The following is a 21,644-nucleotide window of genomic DNA, read 5'->3' as shown; positions in this document are numbered from 1 at the left end:
ATTTTCCAGAATCTTTTCTCAAAGTAAACAATGACTAAAACCCTTAAAGTGCTCAGAGCCCCTGGTTCTCCTACTAACGGTGGAAGAAATCTTGATTCAGCGATATATTGCAATATTTTACAGCGCGATATATCCAAATCAATTTTTTGTTAATCATGTTTTTTAACCAAAAAACTCACTTAATTAATGTTTTTTCATTGTCGCTAAGATATGCATAACACTCCCAGTCACTAGGTGTCAGTGAACGCACCATCAGACCTTGTTAAACTACCTCACTCCTTTATTAGATGTATTTACATAAAACTTACTGGACACTTTATTGATATATGTGGTTACTTGTTTTAAAGAATTTAACAACTTAACAGAATCAGAATCTGTTGTAGAAACAAAAGTTCAACTTTTATGAAAAATGTAATTTGACAGTTTGATAAACATTCCACTTGTTTTATTAGTAGTTAACATTTACTTGTTCTCGCAAATGAAAGAAAAATGAAATGAGTTGTTTTACTGTTATAGAGCTAAGTTACTGTAATGTTTATGAATGATGGTCTCCTCTCTACAGGCCTCTGATACAGTGAGTGTTAGCTCACCCATGATGCTGAATAAATCCCCCAAACAACCGTTACCGTCGGGGTCTCAGGCGTTAATCAAGTGGGCTGAAGACCACAACTACAGCCCAGTCACATCTTACACCAGCACTGCTGTGGCCAACCACTTTAAGCTCCGCCTCCGACCACCAGGTACTGTAAACACACAGTTGTTCATATAAAACACACACGTGTCTAATTTCATTAATTGTTACGTCATTATTCAATATGTTAGCTGTAAATATTCAGTTTGATCAGATTTATTGATTTTATTTTATTTCAAACATGAACACAACAGCAGTGTATCTCATAATGATATATAGTACATATAATCTTATATATACACCTCACCTATTTACACTATAAATATACACACATATATACACACATACACCAGGGCTAAGCGATATATCGAGATTCAAGATATATCAACTTTTCTATTTTGGTGATATAGAAAATTACAATATCGCATATATATATATTTTAGGAGTCACTGCTTTCTCTAAACAAGCCACATTAAAGAACTCACTCACACGTGCTGTCCCTTAGAGGAGAAACAGAATAAAGTGGCTGATTTTGTGCAGTTGTTTGTTAATAAATGTCACATTGTGCTTTTTTTTTAGTCCTTTTGTGTATTTTGTTGTCATATGTATTTTTGTAATTCTTTTGTGTATTTTTTTCTCCCTGTGTCTATGTTGTTGTCCTATTAAGTATTTGTGTTGATCTTTTTTGTATTTCTCTGGTAATTTGTGTATATTTTGTAGTCATTTTGTGTATATTTTGCTGTTATTTTGTGTATATTTTGCTGTTATTTTGTGTATATTTTGCTGTTATTTTGTGTATATTTTGTGTATATTTTGTAGTCATTTTGTGTATATTTTGCTGTTATTTTGTGTATATTTTGTAGTCATTTTGTGTATATTTTGCTGTTATTTTGTGTCTATTTTGCTGTTATTTTGTGTATATTTTGTAGTCATTTTGTGTATATTTTGCTGTTATTTTTTGTCTATTTTGTGTCTAATTTGCTGTTATTTTGTGTTTATTTTGTAGTCATTTTGTGTATATTTTGCTGTTATTTTTTGTATATTTTGTAGTCATTTTGTGTCTATTTTGCTGTTATTTTGTGTATATTTTGTAGTCATTTTGTGTATATTTTGTAGTCATTTTGTGTATATTTTGCTGTTATTTTGTGTATATTTTGCTGTTATTTTGTGTATATTTTGTAGTCATTTTGTGTGTATTTTGCTGTTATTTTTTGTATATTTTGTAGTCATTTTGTGTATATTTTGCTGTTATTTTGTGTATATTTTGCTGTTATTTTGTGTATATTTTGTAGTCATTTTGTGTATATTTTGCTGTTATTTTGTGTATATTTTGCTGTTATTTTTTGTATATTTTGTAGTCATTTTGTGTATATTTTGCTGTTATTTTTTGTATATTTTGTAGTCATTTTGTGTATATTTTGCTGTTATTTTGTGTATATTTTGCTGTTATTTTGTGTATATTTTGTAGTCATTTTGTGTGTATTTTGCTGTTATTTTTTGTATATTTTGTAGTCATTTTGTGTATATTTTGCTGTTATTTTGTGTATATTTTGCTGTTATTTTGTGTATATTTTGTAGTCATTTTGTGTATATTTTGCTGTTATTTTGTGTATATTTTGCTGTTATTTTTTGTATATTTTGTAGTCATTTTGTGTATATTTTGCTGTTATTTTGTGTATATTTTGTAGTCATTTTGTGCGTTTACCTGCGCTAGTTTCCCATGTTTGTGATACACGCACAAGTCATTTTTTTTAAAATCTTAAAGCAGCGTATTGTTATTTTAAAACTTATTTGAATAAAATGTATCGACATTTATATCGTATATCGTCATTTTGAGAAAAATTATTGAGATATGGATTTTGGTCCATATTGCCCAGCTCTAATATATACACATAATTCATTGATATATATCTATGTAATTATACAATTCATCAGTGGTGAAATAACACAAAGTTTGGGTCCAAATTAAAAATGAAGAAGTCACATAAACAAAAAGTTCTGATGAACTACGCCCTGGTCTGCAGAACGTCTCCACGCTGAATAACACGTTCCACGTTCCTGAGAATTCAGTGACTCGGTTCCACGGTTTAAAAAAAGGTTTCCTAGAGGCTCTAGACATCCGCTCATAGAATATTCATGTCACGCCTGATTAAACGAGCATTAAGGGAGGAGTCATTGAAAAACGCCCCCGTGGCACATACAGAGTAATGAGCCACATTCATATATTATATGTGTCAGTTATTCTGTATCACCAACTGTTGCAATATTTGACATGAATGAGAAAAGACTTTAATGGACATTGATGAAAACGGCCCCTAACTGAACTGTGCGAGGCATAATCGTAATCTAATATATATATGTATATATATATGTATATATATATATATATATATATATATATATATATATATATATATATTAGTGTTGGGGTGGTCAAGACCGGTCTTGGTCTCGAGACCAAATTTTAAAGGTCTTGGTCTTGTCTCGGTCTCTGAAGCATTTTGACTCGGTCTTGTCTCGGACTCGGGATTTTCCGTCAAGACCGTTCGAGACCAGCACTAATTCCTGCTATTTTTAACCTTTTTTATAATGTGATAATAACACGGAGAAGAACGGGATAAAACAATCCTTTATTCATTATTTAATCCACCCCGTATAATGACCACAACCTTCCTTAATGTGACTGTGTGTGTGTGTGTGTGTGTGTGTGTGTGTGTGTGTGTGGCTGCGGTGTCAGTTTGGACCGCGGAGCAGAAGGAGATATGAACTAATCACCGGTAAAAATCCCAGTAAAACTCCAGAAAACAATCACCAGTAATAAATATTCTCTCCCTGGTAAAGACAGTAGCTCTAATAACTGGTAAAATGATAAACTGATGATTTTACAGCCTGTGAAGGATGGATAGGTGACGCACTTACTCTGCTTCTGGGTCCTAGTGCCAGCCGAGCGGTAAAGCCTGTTCCTTTTACCGTGTTTACTGAGGTCCGTGTGTGTTTAATAAGTCCTTGTGTGTCCGTGTGAAAGTCTGCATGTTTATGTCTCTGTCCATCCACTCTTTTCATTATATCCATGTCTTTTAAGGCTTTATTACATAATATCGGCTGTAGTCCGGGCTGCCGCCATCTTGGATTATGTCGTCACCAGCGCGTCATCGCCGCGCATCACAGAATGAGTCAAATAACTGTAAAGAGGTCTTATATTAATCTATTATCTTTTAAAGTGGTGTTTTTTTTTTGTGTCTTTAGACTCCAATTACATGTATGTATATAATATGTTCCCCACAATATAAACAGGTTCACAATATAATTAATTTTTATAGTTTCTGTTTCCAGAATAATAATAATAATTCTCAACAAGAACAATTGATTAATTTGTCACATGACTGTTCCAGGGTTTGTTTGTTTTATTTAGTTTCACATCTACCTGTAGATCTATGTTTTTTACACTGATGACAACTTGTTTGTAGTTTTATTTCAGAAAGTTTCACTTTTACAGTTACAGTTAGAAACCTTAGTTAATTGAATATCCTAGTTACATTACAGCAACCAAATTAAACTATATCAACTAAGTGAATTAATAAAATAACCTGTTTAAAGGCTTTTTCAAACTAAAAAATGATCTTATTAAATCTGTGACCTGTTAAACCTGAACAACTCAAAGAATCAGAATCAGAATCATTATTTCTTGGCAGAAATGCTTTTAAACACTTGCTGTACATTCAGCTGACATAAAAATCTTGTTTTCAAATATGTAGAATAATTGTGAATTTATCAGTAGCAGTTTTAATATTTTAGTTAATTTTTTGCAGGCACCTTTTTTGTCCATCAAATGTATTTAAAATAAACTAAAATTAAAGAGAGAATGTTATTTAACTGTTGAACCTTGCCATAATTTTATTTATTTATATATTTTTTTAAATTGAAAAAAAAATGTTTATGGTCTTGGTCTTGGTCTCGGTTTGTCTCTGTCTTGGTCTTGACTCGGTCTCGGCTCCCGAAAGTCTTGGTCTTGTCTTGGTCTCGGTGCATTCTGGTCTCGGGCAAGTCTTGGTCTCGGATAGTGTGGTCTTGAACACAACACTAATATATATATATATATATATATATACATATATATATATATACTGTATATATAAATGAGAAATAGACTTTCGTTTTGTTTTTCTTAAGAAGCCCAAAAATGTAGCTCTGAGCATTGATGTGTTCACATCCATAGATTATAGCATCACATTTCAGCTCCATACGTTCACTTATAACAGAGTAGTCATGATTTTAACTAGTGTACACAACAACAACAACAACAACAACAACAACAATAACAACAATAAGAACAACAACAACAATAACAATAACAACAACAACAACAATAAGAACAACAACAACAACAACAACAACAACAACAACAACAACAAGAACAACAACAACAACAACAACAAAGGAGCTGTCAACAAAAAAGTATAAAGCATATGTTCATATTTCCAGATTGTGTGAGTCTAGAACCAATGTATATCTGTGACTAATCATTAGTGATGTGAACAGTCTATGTTCATAGCTCTATGCTGATGACATTACAGGGAGCTGAGACATATGCTAAGTAGTTTACTGAAGACCCAAACATGTTCCAGACCCAAACACACACTGACTTAGTGACTATTTAGAGGAGCTGACATGTCCACCAGATAGGATGTATAGCAGATCTATTTCTATATTCTGAGAGAGTGGGTGGAGCTTATTACTACGTATATTATATTTACCTTTCTATGTGATGGAGTTACTGATATATTGGAAGATGAACATGGAAGATAAATAAGGACACACCCTCCATAAATTGTTCATATCTCAAGAAGTATTGATCAGATCAAACTAAATATTTACAGTGTGAATATTGAATAACTAATTAGTATAAATATTGAATAACTAATTAGTATAAATATTGAATAACTAATTAGTATAAATGTATTGCGTGGGATGCCCTGAATGACGTGGAGCGGCCCATAATATGTTTAGCGGACCACAGTTTTAAAACCCTACTCAAGCAGTTGTTCCCATCCTGAGTTTCTGTCTCTTCCAGATGTGGTGGAGCTTCCAGAACTCTCCATCCTCCGTGATTCCAGCGCACCGTTCTCCGGTCCGCCTCTTCCCTTTCCTCCTCTGCTGGCCGACGGCCTGCTCCCTGACTTTATGGAGCGGCCCTGGGGGGACCCTGAACCAGAGGAGGTCCAGGGGTCCCTCAGTGTGGGCCTTAGTGTACGCTGTGAGGAGAGGAGGATGGTGGTCAGCCTGGAGAGAGAGAGTCTACAGGTGACCCCTTATTACAGAGCCTGGTCAATTATAACTGTAATTGATAATTCATTACAATTATAGTGTAATTATAATTGTAATCATAATTCAAATGTAATTGAGTTCAGATAATTAGTGAGGATGCAGGAGGCAATGCTAGGTTAGTGCTACTGCTAGGTTTGTGCTAATGCTAGGTTAGTGCTAATGCTTGGTTAGTGCTAATGCTAGGTTAGTGCTAATGCTTGGTTGGTGCTAATGTAAGGTTAATGTTAATGCTAGGTTAGTGCTAATGCTAGCTTAGTGCTAATGCTTGGTTAGTGCTAATGCTAGGTTAGTGCTCATGCTTGGTTGGTGCTAATGCCATGTTAATGCTAATGCTAGGTTAGTGCTAATGCTAGGTTAGTGTCAATGCTAGGTTAGTACTAATGCAAGGTTAATGCTAGGTTAGTGTGAATGCTAGGTTAGTGCGAATGCTAGGTTAGTGCTAATGCTAGGTTAGTGCTAATGCAAGGTTAATGCTAATGCTTGGTTAGTGCTAATGCTAGGTTAGTGCTAATGCTAGGTTAATGCTAATGCTTGGTTAGTGCTAATGCTAGGTTAATGCTAATGTTTGGTTAGTGTTAATGCTAGCTTAGTGCTAATGCAAGGTTAATGCTAATGCTATGTTAGTGCTAATGCTAGGTTAATGCTAATGCTTGGTTAGTGCTATAGCTTGGTTAGTGCTAATGCTAGGTTAGTGCTAATGCTAGGTTAATGCTAATGCTTGGTTTAAGCTAATTCTAGGTTAGTGCTAATGATAGGTTTATGCTAATGCTTGGTTAGTGCTAATGCAAGGTTAATGCTAATGCTATGTTAGTGCTAATGCTAGGTTAATGCTAATGTTTGGTTAGTGCTATAGCTTGGTTAGTGCTAATGCTAGGTTAGTGCTAATGCTAGGTTAATGCTAATGCTTGGTTTAAGCTAATTCTAGGTTAGTGCTAATGATAGGTTTATGCTAATGCTTGGTTAGTGCTAATGCAAGGTTAATGCTAATACTAGGTTCGTGCTAGGTTACATTTTTGGGGATTATTTATTTCAGGCTCAGTAATTGTGATTAATTGTAATTAAACTTTGGTCATTGAGAACATAATAACAATTGACTTTCAGGGGAAAAACTTCATTTTAATGTTAATTGTACTAACTACAGTTAATAATTTAGCTTTAAATAATTGCAACTTTTGAAAACATTTTTAAATGTATAATAAGGAACATTAAAAAAAATCAACAATAATATCATTTGGGTTTTTTTAAAGTGCAAGTCTTAAAAAATAAATAAAAACAGTTGCACATACCATTATTTTCCCTTTTTTGCCTTAAAATTGTTGCCTAATCTTTAGGAAAAACACTTTTAACTTAATAAAATTTTACTGATCCATTCTGTCTTTTTGACTATGATGTTTTGTCTCTGTTTTCTTCTGACTTGATGTAAAATAAGCCCAAAAACAACAGACATAGAGATTAGAACTAATTTAAAAGTCTCGTCCACAGTTGAGCTGGATAAAGCTAGCATAAAACTAAATGCTGCTTTAATTTTGATGAACAAAAGCCGTCTTTGTCTAAAGAGTTAATAAGGAGTGATTGGATAATTATGGAGCCAGTCTGTGGTTACGTGAATGAGCTTTAGCTGCATTAATAAACTAGTAGAAGTTTATTTTCCCACATCATGTAATGGAAACTGTAATTAGAAGCTAAAGTTTTGTTTATTCCTGCTTCGCATTCAAACCCTGTTTCAAAATAAAAGCTGAGGAAATGTTTGTAAATCATCCAAACTTTGATTTTTGATGTTTGTTTTTTAGGCCAACGGGATTACTCACGCTAACCTCACTCTCCAGGACCCAGAATGCAAAGCGTTGGTGAATGCTACCCACTATACACTGGAGACGCCTCTGACTGGCTGTCAGACCTCCATATATCCCATGCAGGACAGCCCTATGGTTCTCTACATCAACTCTGTGAGTAGCAATAGGTTCTTTTCACGTTTAATTAATACAAATGCTCTGTGGAACAATAAATCAAAAATTATTGGTCAGACTTCACGCTTTTTAGGACTGGGAAACATTTAAATACATTATGACTGTTTGATAAAGTAAAATATGCAAAGTGCTTATTCAACCTCCACTCTGAGAGATTCATTGTAATATTAGTCATTATTGGCCATTATTGTAACAAAACTATTTGTGTGTGCGTAATACAGCGCTGTTTAGTTCAGGGCCAAATACCAAATAGAGGAAAATTAATAAATGAAATATGGGGGTTTATGTTTATTTTTAGTTAAAAATGATAATCATACTAAATATTACCAGCAACTCACAAAACGACAACAAAATCTCACAAAATAAGAGAAAAATATACTGAATAATAAAAAGAACAGGCAACAAAATACACAAAATGACACCACAAACACACACACTGAGAGAGAAAAATACTTACGATAACCAGCAACTCGCAAAACAACAACAAAGACACATTAAATGACAGAAAAAATACACAATATCACTACAAAATACACAAAAATAACAGAAATGACCAAAAACACACATAGATAGAATCATTTAAATCAGCGATTCTCAACTGGTGGGTCGGGACCTGTACTAGGTGGGTCACGGACCCAAAAATATATGTTTCATATTGGACTTGTCTTTTATTTTGAAAGAAACTTTTCTATCCACAGGCATGCTGTGAAAAGCATGTTGCACAGTTATTTATATAGATTTATTTTTGAGTTCCTACAGTTTCAGTCAAATAAAATTCAACACTTTTTAAGACTTTTTGTTGCCATTTGAATTTAAATTTAAGACCAACTTCACAGTAAACACAATTAGGGGTAAAAAAAAAAAAAAAAGAAGCCATATCAATTCCATAAAGTTAGAGTCACTTTTTTCCAGTATCCCCCCCCCCCCCCCCCCAAAAGTAAACACACAAAAAAACACATTAAAATAATTAAAATCGCTCCAAAAACACAACAACAAAAATAGCCAGAAAACTTTAAAACAACAAAAAAAACCATCAAGAAAAGCCATTAAGAAAAATCTTAATTTAAAAAGAACAAAACAAAAGTTACCATTTATTTTGAAATGAGAGACTTATTAAATCATAAATTTATACTTTTATGTAAATTTAAGACTTTTGAATCATTGATTTAAGACATTTTAATGACAATTAAGGCCTTATTTTTAGATTCATTAATTTAATGTTTTTTAAGACTTTTTAAGGATCCACAGGAACACGTGTGTTTTCAACAGTTATTTTTGAAAAACTAAATTATGTTGGTTGAATTCTTAAATAAAAGAAAAGTGGGTCGTGATTTAATGACTGTGGCAAAATGTGGGTCCCAGGATGAGACCAGATGATTTAAATAATACCACCAACAACAAAAACACACAAATTAAGAGAAAAACATACTGAATAATAAAAAGAACAAACAACAACAAAATACATAACAATGTACAGCATGAGATTCTTTAAAATGTCTGTTATCACTTATTCATTCCATCATTATGATCTATAGATGTATTTTCATAGAATTCTGATTAAAATGTAGTAGTCGTACATTAGGGGGACTAGAACCTAAATAGAGAACCACTGATCTAGAACATGAGCTGTGACGGTCACTCAGACATCAGACGGATGTATTATTATATTATTAAAGTCTTCATTGTTCTCCACAAACCTACACAATATTTATGAGTTATGTTCAGAAGGAAACATTGACAGATTATTGATTTATTATCAGCACATTTCACTTTATGGACGAAGAACCTTTAAACGTCTATGACCAGGAAATGTGTTCATGACCCGTAGAGATGGATCACTTCCTCCTGACCTGCACATTTTCTACTGGATGCTGATTGGACGCTCGGTCGAGGTCATCTTTTGTGTTTTTACAGCCGTGGATGAGTCACATGACCTGACCTTGGTTCTAAATAGATGGGTTCTCATTGTCTGGTTCCACTTTAGAAATGATCTGTTGTGTTAATATTTACAGTTCAATCAGCCTTCAGCACATCTACTCATTAATGTCTACGCTACAGAGAAACAACTTATTAACTCAGGGTTGGGGCCAATTATAATTGTAATCGCGTAGTTGATAGTTAATTACAATTATGGCTTATTTGTCATTTTAAAATTCTGTTGCTGTTTTAATTAAATTAAACAAAATTCAATTCAATTCAATTTAAATAAACTAAAATAAATTAAATCAATTAAATTAAATTAAACTAAAATAAATTAAATGCATTTAATGAATTTAATTAAACTACAGTAGATTAAATTAAATCAAATTTACCAAACTTAGCTAAATTAAATTAAGCTAAACTAAATTAAAAATCGAGTTAAATAAATTAAATTAAATTGAACATCAGACTGCTCTGCACTACTGTAATATATCATAGTTATATTTATATATATTTATTTTCATATTCATATCTGCACTCTCACTGTAAATATTGTAAATATTTGTTGTTATAATAACATGTTCTCTGCTGACTCACAGGTGATAATAAGTCCTGTTGAAACCAAAGATGGGAGCGGGGGTCCAGACGATGATGAAGATCTAGAATCTGAAGACGTGTTAAACTCCAGGAGTCCAGACGATATATTTAGAGGACCACAGCAGGCGTCCATCGTAGCGGTAAGACATTTTACACTTTGTGCTACTCTTTGTGTATGATATTGTAACGTGTGGTGGTATCTGGTCATAGACATGTGCAATCAAGACTTGTAGATTTCCACAAAGTTGGTATTTATTCTATAATAGAAATATACCAGCTTCTCCACTTGTATCAATAAAAGAGCACCGCCCACCACTTATAAGTACCAGAAGAAGAATGACCTGTTGACCAAACCAAACCCAAAGAGGCGTTTTACGCTGCGTTTCCATTACCCATGGAAATGTAAAAAATCTACATATCTCAATAAAAACTGGTTATAGAAACGCCTCAGGGGCGGGGCTAAGAAGTCTTGGTTAGGGGGGGCACTGCAGCGACACACTACATTTCAAATAACCAGTTAAAATCCCAGTTATTAAAACCGTCTATTACTGCGGTACCGATTAAAAAGGAAAAAACAACAAAAATCCCCCTACGTTGCTGTAAACAGAGTGTAGGGGGCGCCATTGCTCCGTAGGGGAGTAACATTACAACGTCGGGGGCCCCTACGCTCAACAGGGCTGGAAAGAACCCCAAGTGATCAGAGTGTCTGTTTATAATCTCAATCATTTAATCATTAACACTCATCATTTCCTACATGAATTACTTCCTGCTTTTACTGCAGCAACAGTGTTGTTTTTGGTCTGAATCATAGATTTTAATTCTTCATATTTTTAAGGAATTATTTCTCTACAGTTTTTCTGTGATTGTGATTGGTCTGACATTGTAATGTCCTCCTCCGTCACTAGAGTGCGCACGTAGTCAGGCTGGAATCAACACGCTTGTTGTAATCTAGATTCATAGGACAGCTTCTGTCTGACAGACAATGTTTGGTTAGATGAAGCTAACGGAGATAAATCCAGAATAGAATGATCTAGATTCATAACATAGATCCTTGGAGTCATTTTGTTGTCGTTTTGGGAGTTAATTTGTGTATTTTTGTTGTGGTTTTGTCTGTTTTTTCTCATTTTATGTGGTTTTGGAACCCATTTGTGTTTTAGGAGTCATTTTTTCATTTTTTCTGTACTTTTTCAGTTCAGTCATTTTTTGAGTTTTTGCTGTAAATATTGGTCATTTAGTGCATTTACTTTTGGGTTCTGCCGTACATATTACTGGATGACATTTCTCAGACCCTTTGGTGCTTTAGAGCTTCCCTTAGCAAAAACAAGTATACCTGGACTGTATTATACTAAGTATACTTAAGTATAGTTTAAGTATATTTTGTACACTTGCCCAATACACTAGCAGTATACTTCAAAATGTACTATTTCAATACTTCTTGGGACTAAATTGGCCCAATTTTAGTTTAACAAAAGCTTTATTTCATACGGCAAGTAAACGTATATGTATATTAATACTATACTAGAATTATTATACTAGAATCTAACCCACTTTCATTTAAATGTGCACTTTTTTATTATAATATACTTTTCACTTTATTTCACATAGACTTGTTAACTTAACTATCCCACCAATAGACCTGTGTTTAGTTTTTTAATGAAAAGGTAAGAATTCACAAAAATAAAGTGTTGTATTTTATGTCTATGAAGCTATTGTGGAAGTGGAGATAAAGGTATTTATTATTATTATTATTATTATTATTATTATTATTATTATTATTATTGTTATTATTATTATTATTTATTAGGCTGTAATCACCAAAATCTGCACATTCACAATCTGAATATACTCAATGGTCATTTAAATATTTGAAAAAGTTTTGAATACAAGTATGAAGTAAATATACTAAATATACTATATTGTATATATTTCAGTGTACTGTAAGTATGTATCTCTGATAAGTTCATAAAATGTAAACTTCATTTTTATTTTAAATTAAGTATACTGTATTAGCACACTTATATAGATATTTGTTATTGTTTTTAAACCATGACAAGGTTTGACAGTTAAATAACATTCTCTCTTTAGTTTTAGTTTCTTATAAATACATTTGTAATTGAATAAATAAACTCCTACTGTATGTATTAAAACTACTATTGCTACCAGGGTAGGGGTCAATTACATTTTTCAGTTACAATTACGTTTAAAATTATCCATGTTCAATTACAATTCAGTTATGATTACAGTTACCAGCATTTTTCTATTTACAATTAAACTACAATCATTGTTTTATCCTCAAAGTCAATTATAATTACGTTCTCAATTACTAAAGTTCAATTACAATTACTGAGCCTGAAATGAATAACCTAATAAAAGGTACCCTTCCTCTTGTGTTAGCTTTCTGTTAGCATCTCTAATGCTAACGGGTCCTAAATCAGCTGTAAAATACAGTAAAAACTATTATCTATCATCTAATTTATTTCCTATTTATTGATTACCTTGTTAGGCTTCCTAATCAATGAAAATATAGGCTTTTATATAATGTGTGAAAGCTTGATATAAACACATTTTAATGATTGTTACGTCCGTGTGTAGAACTGTACATAGAACTGTTCCTTCTTGATGTGCCTGGTGTTTGTTCTCCTCCAGTTCAACTGTACGTACAGAAAGAAGCAGCAGAAGTCTGACGTGGTTCCAAGGATCGTCCCGGGGCCGGCCAAGCCAGCGGTCAGCGACATGACGTTCAGCATGGAGCTGTACAACAGCCCCGTGTTCAGCAACCCTTCACACCAGGCCTTCTACACCGTCACTCACCAGCAGCAGCTGTTTGTGGAGGTAGGCCCAGAGTTGGTTTCCACTCTCTGGTTCTGTGGTTTCTTCTCATAAATACAACAACGAAACACAGAATAATTCACTAAATGTAACTACATGACTTTGATATCATAGTAATGAAGAACAAAGACGTCCTTCAGGGTCGAGAAGCTTCTTTACCTTCTGTTCAAACCAGTGGTCATCTAAGTGACAAGCCACGCCCCAAAATAAAGGTTCCATAGAGCAGGGACCCCCACTGTAGCTGAAGGTGGTTGAACACAGACATGAACATTGAAGAACAGTCATGTGGAGACAGGACCATCTATAAGGGGGAATAAAGGGGAGATTTTTGGGGTCCATCCATAAAGTTAGTAAAATGATGGTTTATTGTTCTATGAATCTGTGATAACCACATTTATTTATTCATCTGAATAATATCCACTGTTATCCAGGAACATTTATTATTATTATTATTATTATAGTCATCTTAAAGATGGAAATCATGGTTTTAATCACTAATAAAATGGTGGAAAAGGTGGTGAAATGGGATTTTAAAAACCACAGAAATTGGTTAAAAGTTGCAAAAATAATCATGAAATCTGGTGAAAAGAGGTTAAAAGTGACAATAATAAGTCAACATATGTGACATTAGGTGTAAAAGTGGTAGAAAGTGTTTATAAGTGCTGAACATGTCTGAAAGTGGAAAAAATGTGGAGAAAAGTCATTAAAATGTGATGTAGAAGTGTCAGAAATGTGAGAAATGTAGCAAAAATACATTAAAAGAAGCAAAAATATGGAAAGAAAAAGTGATGAAAATAGGTTTAAATATGGTGAGTTTGGTGGAGTTGCAGAAAAAAGGTAAAAATGGGCTCAAATTGTTCAAAAAATATTCTTAGTTTCCTCAAGGCATCTGGCGACCCCCTCAGTGTCTCGCGACCCCAAGGTTGAGAACCCCGGGGCTACATGGAAATCAAAGAAAAGCCCAGAATTGTTTTGTTTCTTGAATTTTTATAATAAAACTTTGACCAGGATACGTAGTGTCTATTTCAGCTTTTAAAATCAGATTTAATATTCTCACCACAGGTTCTTCTTTCATGTTAAATATTAGTTTCACAGCAGCTGTGGGAGCGCTTTGATCTTTGAAGACGTGATTTATGATGTTTGTCTGACAGTGTGGACACAAAGAGCTGCTTTTCCCTCCACGACTCCCACTGAGACGTCACCTGACCTCAGTCCACCGTCATCATAGCACAAGCTTTATGTTAGTGACATCTCACATATCGGTGGAAATAGACTGTATCTACGGTGCTATTACATTTAAAAACAACAGACACAGGCAACTGGCGGCCCAGGGGCCACATGTGGCCCGCTGTCTAATTTTGTGCGGCCCCAAAGGAAATGTACAAAACCAGAGCAAGAATACATTTAAAAATACACAGAATTACAACATTACAGGAAAATACAGTAAAAGACAAGATAAAAACACAGAAAATACTCCAAAAACAAGCTGAACTGCAACAAAACAGTAACAGAAATACACAAAATTACTCAGAAAATATAAAAAATTACAGAAAATGACAACAAAAGTCCACAAAATTATAAGAAAAACACAAAAAATGACTCAGCAAACCCATAGTGCTAACAAACAAGGAAAACAATACATAAAAATTACTATAAAAAAAGGCAAAATGGCAGCACAAATACACAATATGACTCCAAAAAACAGGAAAAATACACAGAAGGACTACAGAAATGTACAATATGCTTCACAATGAACAAGACAACAACAAACATACACAGAATGAGAGAAAAACACACAAAATGACTTTTTCCTGTATTAATGCTCAGATCACTCATTAATCTAAATGCTGAGTCATGAATGTTAATCATGTGACCCTCTGATCAAAGTGCTGTTAAAAGTCGTCTCCCTCTGTTGTACATTTACATATAATCCAAATGAGGAAAATGTTGGATAAACACAATATATGATTTTTTATTATATTAACGATGATAATAATAATAATAATAATACTGATAATAGAAGAAATACATTTTCACCTGTAATTATATTGTAGATATCTAAAATGCAATTGTTGATATCTGAAAAGACTTTCTAACTAGTTAAAATATGAGCTGACATATCATATATCATATAATTCTAACTAGTCAGAATAGAATTTCAGATATCTACAATCTGATATGTAACGACAATTAACATTATGACTAGTGGGAATGTTGATATCAAAAACTACATTTGCAACTAGTCGTAATTACACTATGGATTAAGTCAAAATGTGATTATAGATATCTGTGATTAAATTTGAGTAGAAGTCAATGGGACATAATGACATGTTGTAATCATAACGTTTCAGATATTTACACTAGTCAGAATAGAACCGTACATATCAATAATTCAAAATGCAACTAGTGAAAATTACATTTTGAATATGTTGATTTAGAATTACAACATATCAAAATTGAATTTTATATATATATATAATTACAAGTATTGCTACTTGTTAAATGTTAAAACGGCTTTTCATAATTTCCAAAGACTATGAAATGTGCCTCACACAGTTTAAAAGTGTTTACCTAAAGCAATCACACCATACTTTAGTGCACCTGTCAAACTCATGGCCCAGGGGCCAAATCTGGCCCTTTGGAGCACCCACTACGGCCCGCAGGAGAAAGTAAAAAAATACAGAGAAAACATGAATGATTATGTAAATGAAACTCAACATACCTGATGCTTATATCACATGACTGCAGTCATTTTTAATGTTAAACTGTCAATTTTCCTCAAATTATTACATAATATTTCCTACAAAACCCAGGAAATTTAAAGTGTAGATCCTGTTGGGACTGATATTTATCACTTATTGCTTGGATGTGTTGGTTTCTTACATATTTTATAATTTATGTATACATAGAAGTGTAAACTAGAGCACAATAATGTTATAACTGTACTGGTTTTCTGGCATAAACTCTGTGTTAAAAGCTCTGGGCTAGTGTGAGTATCTCTCTGTAAATGTCAAGTGTTGGCAGAGATGAAGATGCTGAGGTTTTCTTTGGGCGTAACCATGACGATGATGGACAGGATTAGGTGGAGCAGTTGATATCATGGTCCAAAAAGCAACAATGTGGATTCTGGTTACAAATGATAGTTCTATACACTTGAAATTCAACTTTTCCCTCATTTGTTTTCCTTCAGGTGACATCGACAGCATCAGATCCATGGCTAGGGTTCACCATCGTGTCCTGTTTCATCTCTCCAAACTCTGAGCCCAGCGTGCCCTCAGACTACAACCTCATAGAGACCATTTGTCCCACAGACGACTCCGTAATGTTCTATCCTCAGAAGGACTCGCCCACATCTCACCCTACAGTGGAGAAGAAGAGCTTCAGCTTCGTCTTTAACTCAAAGTTCAACATTTCCCTTCTCTTCCTGCACTGTGAGATGTCTCTGTGCACACAGAGGTCTGAGGGGAAGCAGGAACTACCACCGGTAATAAACACACCATGTTTCAGTGATTTCACTTACCAACACATGATCAGATCACTCCCAACCTCAGAGCTCCACAGCAACGCTCAGCAATTTCAGTGTTTGCAACAACAGTTGACCTGGAAACAGGAACAGCCTCAGGGTTTGTTGGTCTCCAGCAGCAGGACAATCCTCTGTGTGATCTGTGAGAGGCATTTTTCATATTCATTTTATTTCACCTCCAAATTCAGTTTATTTCCTGCAGAGTAAACAGCTGTTCATTTATATGAGAACATTCTGTGAGTTCTGCTTCTGCTTTTTAGTGCATGTGACCACACGTCTTGATTTACCTGAGACTGTCCCAGTTTTCAGAGTTACGTCCCATTTCCCGGTCGATTTTCACCAAAACATTGATTTGTCCCATTTGTCCCGTTTAAATGGACATCTGGTCTGAAAGCAGGAGCTCATTTCCTTTAAAAACATGATCTCTGTGGACTGTCAGCTGTCAATCACAACAGCTGCCATAGTAACGCTTCCAATATATCCATCCATCCATCCATCCATCTTCTTCCGCTTTTATCCGGGGCTGGGTCGTGGAGGCAGCAGAGATGCCCAGACCTCCCGATCTACGCACACCTCCTCCAGCCGTTCTGGTGGGACCCCGAGGTGACACCAGGCCAGCTCAGAGACATAGTCCCTCCAGCCTGTCCTGGTCCTCCCACGAGGCCTCTTCCCAATAGGACATGCCTGAAACACCTCCCGAGGGAGGCGACCAGGAGGCATCCGAAACAGATGCCCGAGCCACCTCAGCTGGCTCCTTTCGACGTGAAGGAGCAGCGACTCTATGCCGAGCTCCTCCCGAGTGACTGAGCTTCTCACCCTATCTCGAAGGGTGCGCCCAGCCACCCTGCGAAGGAAACTCATTTCGGCCGTCTGTATCCGCAATCTTGTCCTTTCGGTCATTAACCAAATCTCATGACCAAAGATGAGGGTAGGAACGTAGACAGATCGATAAATTGAAAGCTTTGCCCCCCGACTCAGCTCCCTCTTCACCACAACAGTCCAATACAGCGACCGCATCACTGCTGACGCCGCACCGATCCGTCTATCGATCTCACGCTCCATCCTACCCTCACTAGTGAACAAGACCCCGAGATACTTGAACTCCTCCACTTGAGGCAAGGACTCTCCACCGACCCAGAGAGGGTAAACCACCTTTTTCCGGTGGAGAACCATGGCCTCAGATTTGGAGGTGCTGATCCTCATCCCGGCCGCTTCACACTCGGCTGCAAACCGCCCCAGTGCACGCTGAAGGTCCTGATTTGAGGAAGCCAACAGAACAACATCATCTGCAAACAGCAGAGATGAAATCCTGAGGTTCCCAAATCGGACCCCCTCTGGTCCCTGGCTGCACCTAGAAATTCTGTTCATAAAAGTAATGAACAGAACCGGTGACAAAGGGCAGCCCTGGTGGAGACCAACATGCACTGGGAACAGGTCTGACTTACTGCCGGCAATGTGAACCAGGCTCCTGCTGCGGTCATACAGGGAACAGACAGCCCTTAGCAAAGGGCCCCGGACCCCATACTCCCGCAGCACCCCCCACAGGGCACCACGAGGGACACGGTCGAACGCCTTCTCCAGATCCACAAAGCACATTTGGACTGGTTGGGCGAACTCCCACGAACCCTCGAGCACCCGATGAAGGGTATAGAGCTGATCCAGTGTGCCGCGACCGGGACGAAAACCGCATTGTTCCTCCTGAATCTGAGGTTCGACTATCGGCCGGATCCTCCTCTCCAGCACCCTGGAGTAGACCTTGCCGGGGAGGCTGAGGAGTATGATCCCTCTGTAATTGGAGCACACCCTCCGATCCCCCTTCTTAAAGAGAGGGACCACCCCCCGGTCTGCCAATCCAGAGGCACTGTCCCCAACTGCCACGCGATGTTGCAGAGACGTGTCAACCAAGACCACCACCAGACGTTCCCAACAGACCCTCACCACACGTTTGGGCCTGCCAGGTCTGACTGGCTTCCTCCCCTGCCAGCGAATCCAGCTCACCGCCAGGTGGTGATCAGTTGACAGCTCAGCCCCTCTCTTCACCCGAGTGTCCGAGACACGCGGCCGGAGATCAGGTGATACAACTACAAAGTCGATCATCGACCTCCGGCCTAGAGTGTCCTGGTGCCACCTGCACTTATAGACACCCCTGTGCTCGAACATGGTGTTCGTTATGGACAAACTGTAACTAGCACAGAAGTCCAATAACAAAACACCACTCGGGTTCAGATCCAGGAGGCCCTTCTTCCCAATCACGCCTTTCCAGGTCTCACTGTCGCGGCCCACGTGGGCGTTGAAGTCCCCCAGTAGAACAATGGAGTCCCCAGTCGGGACACCGTCTAGTACCCTTCCCTGGGACTCCAAGAATGCTGGGTACTCTGCGCCGATGTTGGGCCCGTAGGCTGAAACAACGGTGAGAGACGTGTCCCCAACCCGAAGGCGTAGGGACGTGACCCTCTCGTTCACTGGGGTAAACTCCAACACGTTTCAGCTGAGCTGGGGGGCAATAAGCAAGCCCACCCCAGCCCGCCACCTCTTCCCGCGGGCAACGCCAGAGAAGTGGAGTGTCCAGTTTCTCTCCAGGAGTTGGGACCCAGAGCCCAAGCTGTGAGTGTCTAGCCGATACCTCTCAACCTCCCGCACAAGCTTAGGCTCCTTCCCTCCCAGTGAGGTGACGTTCCATGTCCCAACAGTCAGAAGCTGTGGACGTGGACCGGTCCGCCGAGGCAACCCCCCTCGACCGCCACCCAGCCCTCTCTACTCGACCCCTACGGATCCCTCTGCGGGTGGTGGGTCCACAGGAGGGAGGGCCCACGTCGTCCTTTCGGGCTAGGCCCGGCCGGGCCACATGGGCAAAGGCCCGACCACCAGGCGCTCGCATTCGAGCCCCAGCCCCAGGCCTGGCTCAAGGGTGGGGCCCACGGCTGCGCCATACCGGGCGACATCACGGTCCTTGCTTTTATAATGTCCATAGAGGGTCTTCTGAACTGCGCTTAGTCTGACCCGTCACGAAGGACCTGTTTGACATGGGAGACCCTAACAGGGGCATAATGCCCCAGACAACATAGCTCCTTGGATCATTCGGGCACTCAAACAACCCCACCACGTTAAGGTGGCAGTTCACGGGGTTGCGATTCCAATATAAACCAATTAAAAAGCTCAAAGTTATTCTACGTGTTTACAACTTGATGCTAATTGGTCGATGGCAATGACAATATTACTCGTTCACTTCCCCTCATGTTTTCTCCTTCAACAAAAATCTGTCGTAATATTTGGTCAAATTCTTGTTCCCGGTTTTGAGTTTTAAAAATCTATGACAGCGTGACACGTAACTGTACAAGGTTTCATAAGTTATCACAACTTATCATCTCTGCTTAAAGCTGATAGAGCCCAACATGTAACAACATGGAACAACATGTAACAACATGGAACAACATGGAACAACATGTAACAACATGTAACAACATGGAACAACATGTAACAACATGGAACAACATGGAACAACATGTAACAACATGGAACAACATGGAACAACATGTAACAAGAACCTAAATGTAATTAAAAAAATAATAAAACTCAAATTCATACAACAGGTCAATATTGTAACAAGATGCTGACCCCAAAACGTGCTAGCTGCTACATGTTTAGCATTGAGATGTTAGCTGCTACATGTTTAGCATTGAGGTGTTAGCTGTTATATGTTTTGTATTGAGGTGTTAGCTGGTACATGGTTAGCATTGAGATGTTAACTGCTACATGGTGAGCATTGAGCTCCTAGCTGCTACATGTTTAGCATTGAAGTGCTAGCTGCTAAATGGTTAGCATTGATGTGTTAGCTGCTACATATTTAGCATTGAGGTGTTAGCTGCTAAATGGTTAGCATTGATGTGTTAGCTGTTACATATTTAGCATTGAATTTGTGAATTTGAAGAATTTATTTTTTTTGCTTTAGGGACACCTCCACATTGGCTTCCTTCTATAAAACTACAAAAACAACACTGAGCCCAGGCAAAATATTATTTTGCTATCTGGGTCAGAGTTATTATTATATATTATATTTTGGCTGTCCTCCAAGTCTTTCCCCCGTCATTCTCCACACACGCAACTTCCTCCTCCTCCCGGACATGCCGAGTGTCACCACTTGCCCCATTTTTTTGGTCATTTTCTCTCACCATCACGACACTCTCAATAGTCTACTTAGTTCTACACACGCTGTGGTCCAGTGTGCGTTGTTGTGAACTTTAGCATCAACTCTTGTAGCGCAGATTTAACACTTTATCTCTCCCTCTACTTCTGCCCATCACGAGTGGTCTCTCATCCAAAGGTGCTCTGCTGCCACCTACATGTCACCAGTTGCTACAGTCACCAGTCACTACATCATGGTACAAGCCTGATATTCACGGGATAGCTTCGTCACACTGTCTCCTAGCAACCCCAGCCGAAAAAAACACAATTGACTTCTATAGACGTCATTGGCAGTCAATGAGTTAAGGGAGAGTAAAGGTTTCTTAGGAGACCTCTTCTTTTCTGCTTCATTGTCTATAAAACTAGACTAGTTTCTGTGCACCTTTTTTTAAGCTGACTCATAAGTGTCATGATTTGGTTGCAACCAAGCTCATGTTGAGAGGTGAATTAGCTTATTTCTACCATAAAGAATATAAATAAAGCTGGATTTTATGAACTCTGTTTTTTTATTGATTTGCTTGTCTTGCTTTGTTCTGAATGTTTCCAGTGCCTGAAACCCAGTGCGTCCTGTGATTCTCTGTCTGTTGACAACATCATCGCAATGATGATGAACACCAAGATATCCACAAAGCCAATGGTTGTCGTGAATACTTCCATTCAACCAGATATT

At 37.3% G+C, this 21,644-nt stretch overlaps 1 protein-coding gene across 1 annotated transcript in view; it reads left to right on the top strand.

The window, feature by feature from the left end:
- The window catches only part of tgfbr3 (transforming growth factor, beta receptor III), a gene marked incomplete at its 3' end in the record, with an annotated part of 101,913 nt that extends 80,272 nt beyond the window's left edge, over positions 1-21,641 (top strand). The window contains exons 8-14 of the mRNA XM_028444915.1: positions 563-740; positions 5,703-5,932; positions 7,747-7,902; positions 10,443-10,580; positions 13,087-13,272; positions 16,460-16,753; positions 21,522-21,641. Of these exons, the coding sequence (XP_028300716.1) occupies positions 563-740; positions 5,703-5,932; positions 7,747-7,902; positions 10,443-10,580; positions 13,087-13,272; positions 16,460-16,753; positions 21,522-21,641 (1,302 nt within the window). The remainder of the gene's footprint in view (positions 1-562; positions 741-5,702; positions 5,933-7,746; positions 7,903-10,442; positions 10,581-13,086; positions 13,273-16,459; positions 16,754-21,521) is intronic.
- Positions 21,642-21,644: the final 3 nt, after the last annotated feature.

This window comes from Gouania willdenowi, chromosome 4 (genome assembly GCF_900634775.1).
Source record: "Gouania willdenowi chromosome 4, fGouWil2.1, whole genome shotgun sequence".
Taxonomy (NCBI): domain Eukaryota; kingdom Metazoa; phylum Chordata; class Actinopteri; order Blenniiformes; family Gobiesocidae; genus Gouania; species Gouania willdenowi.
The sequence above is the reverse complement of the archived record's forward strand: the minus strand, read 5'-3'. Positions and strand labels throughout refer to the sequence as shown.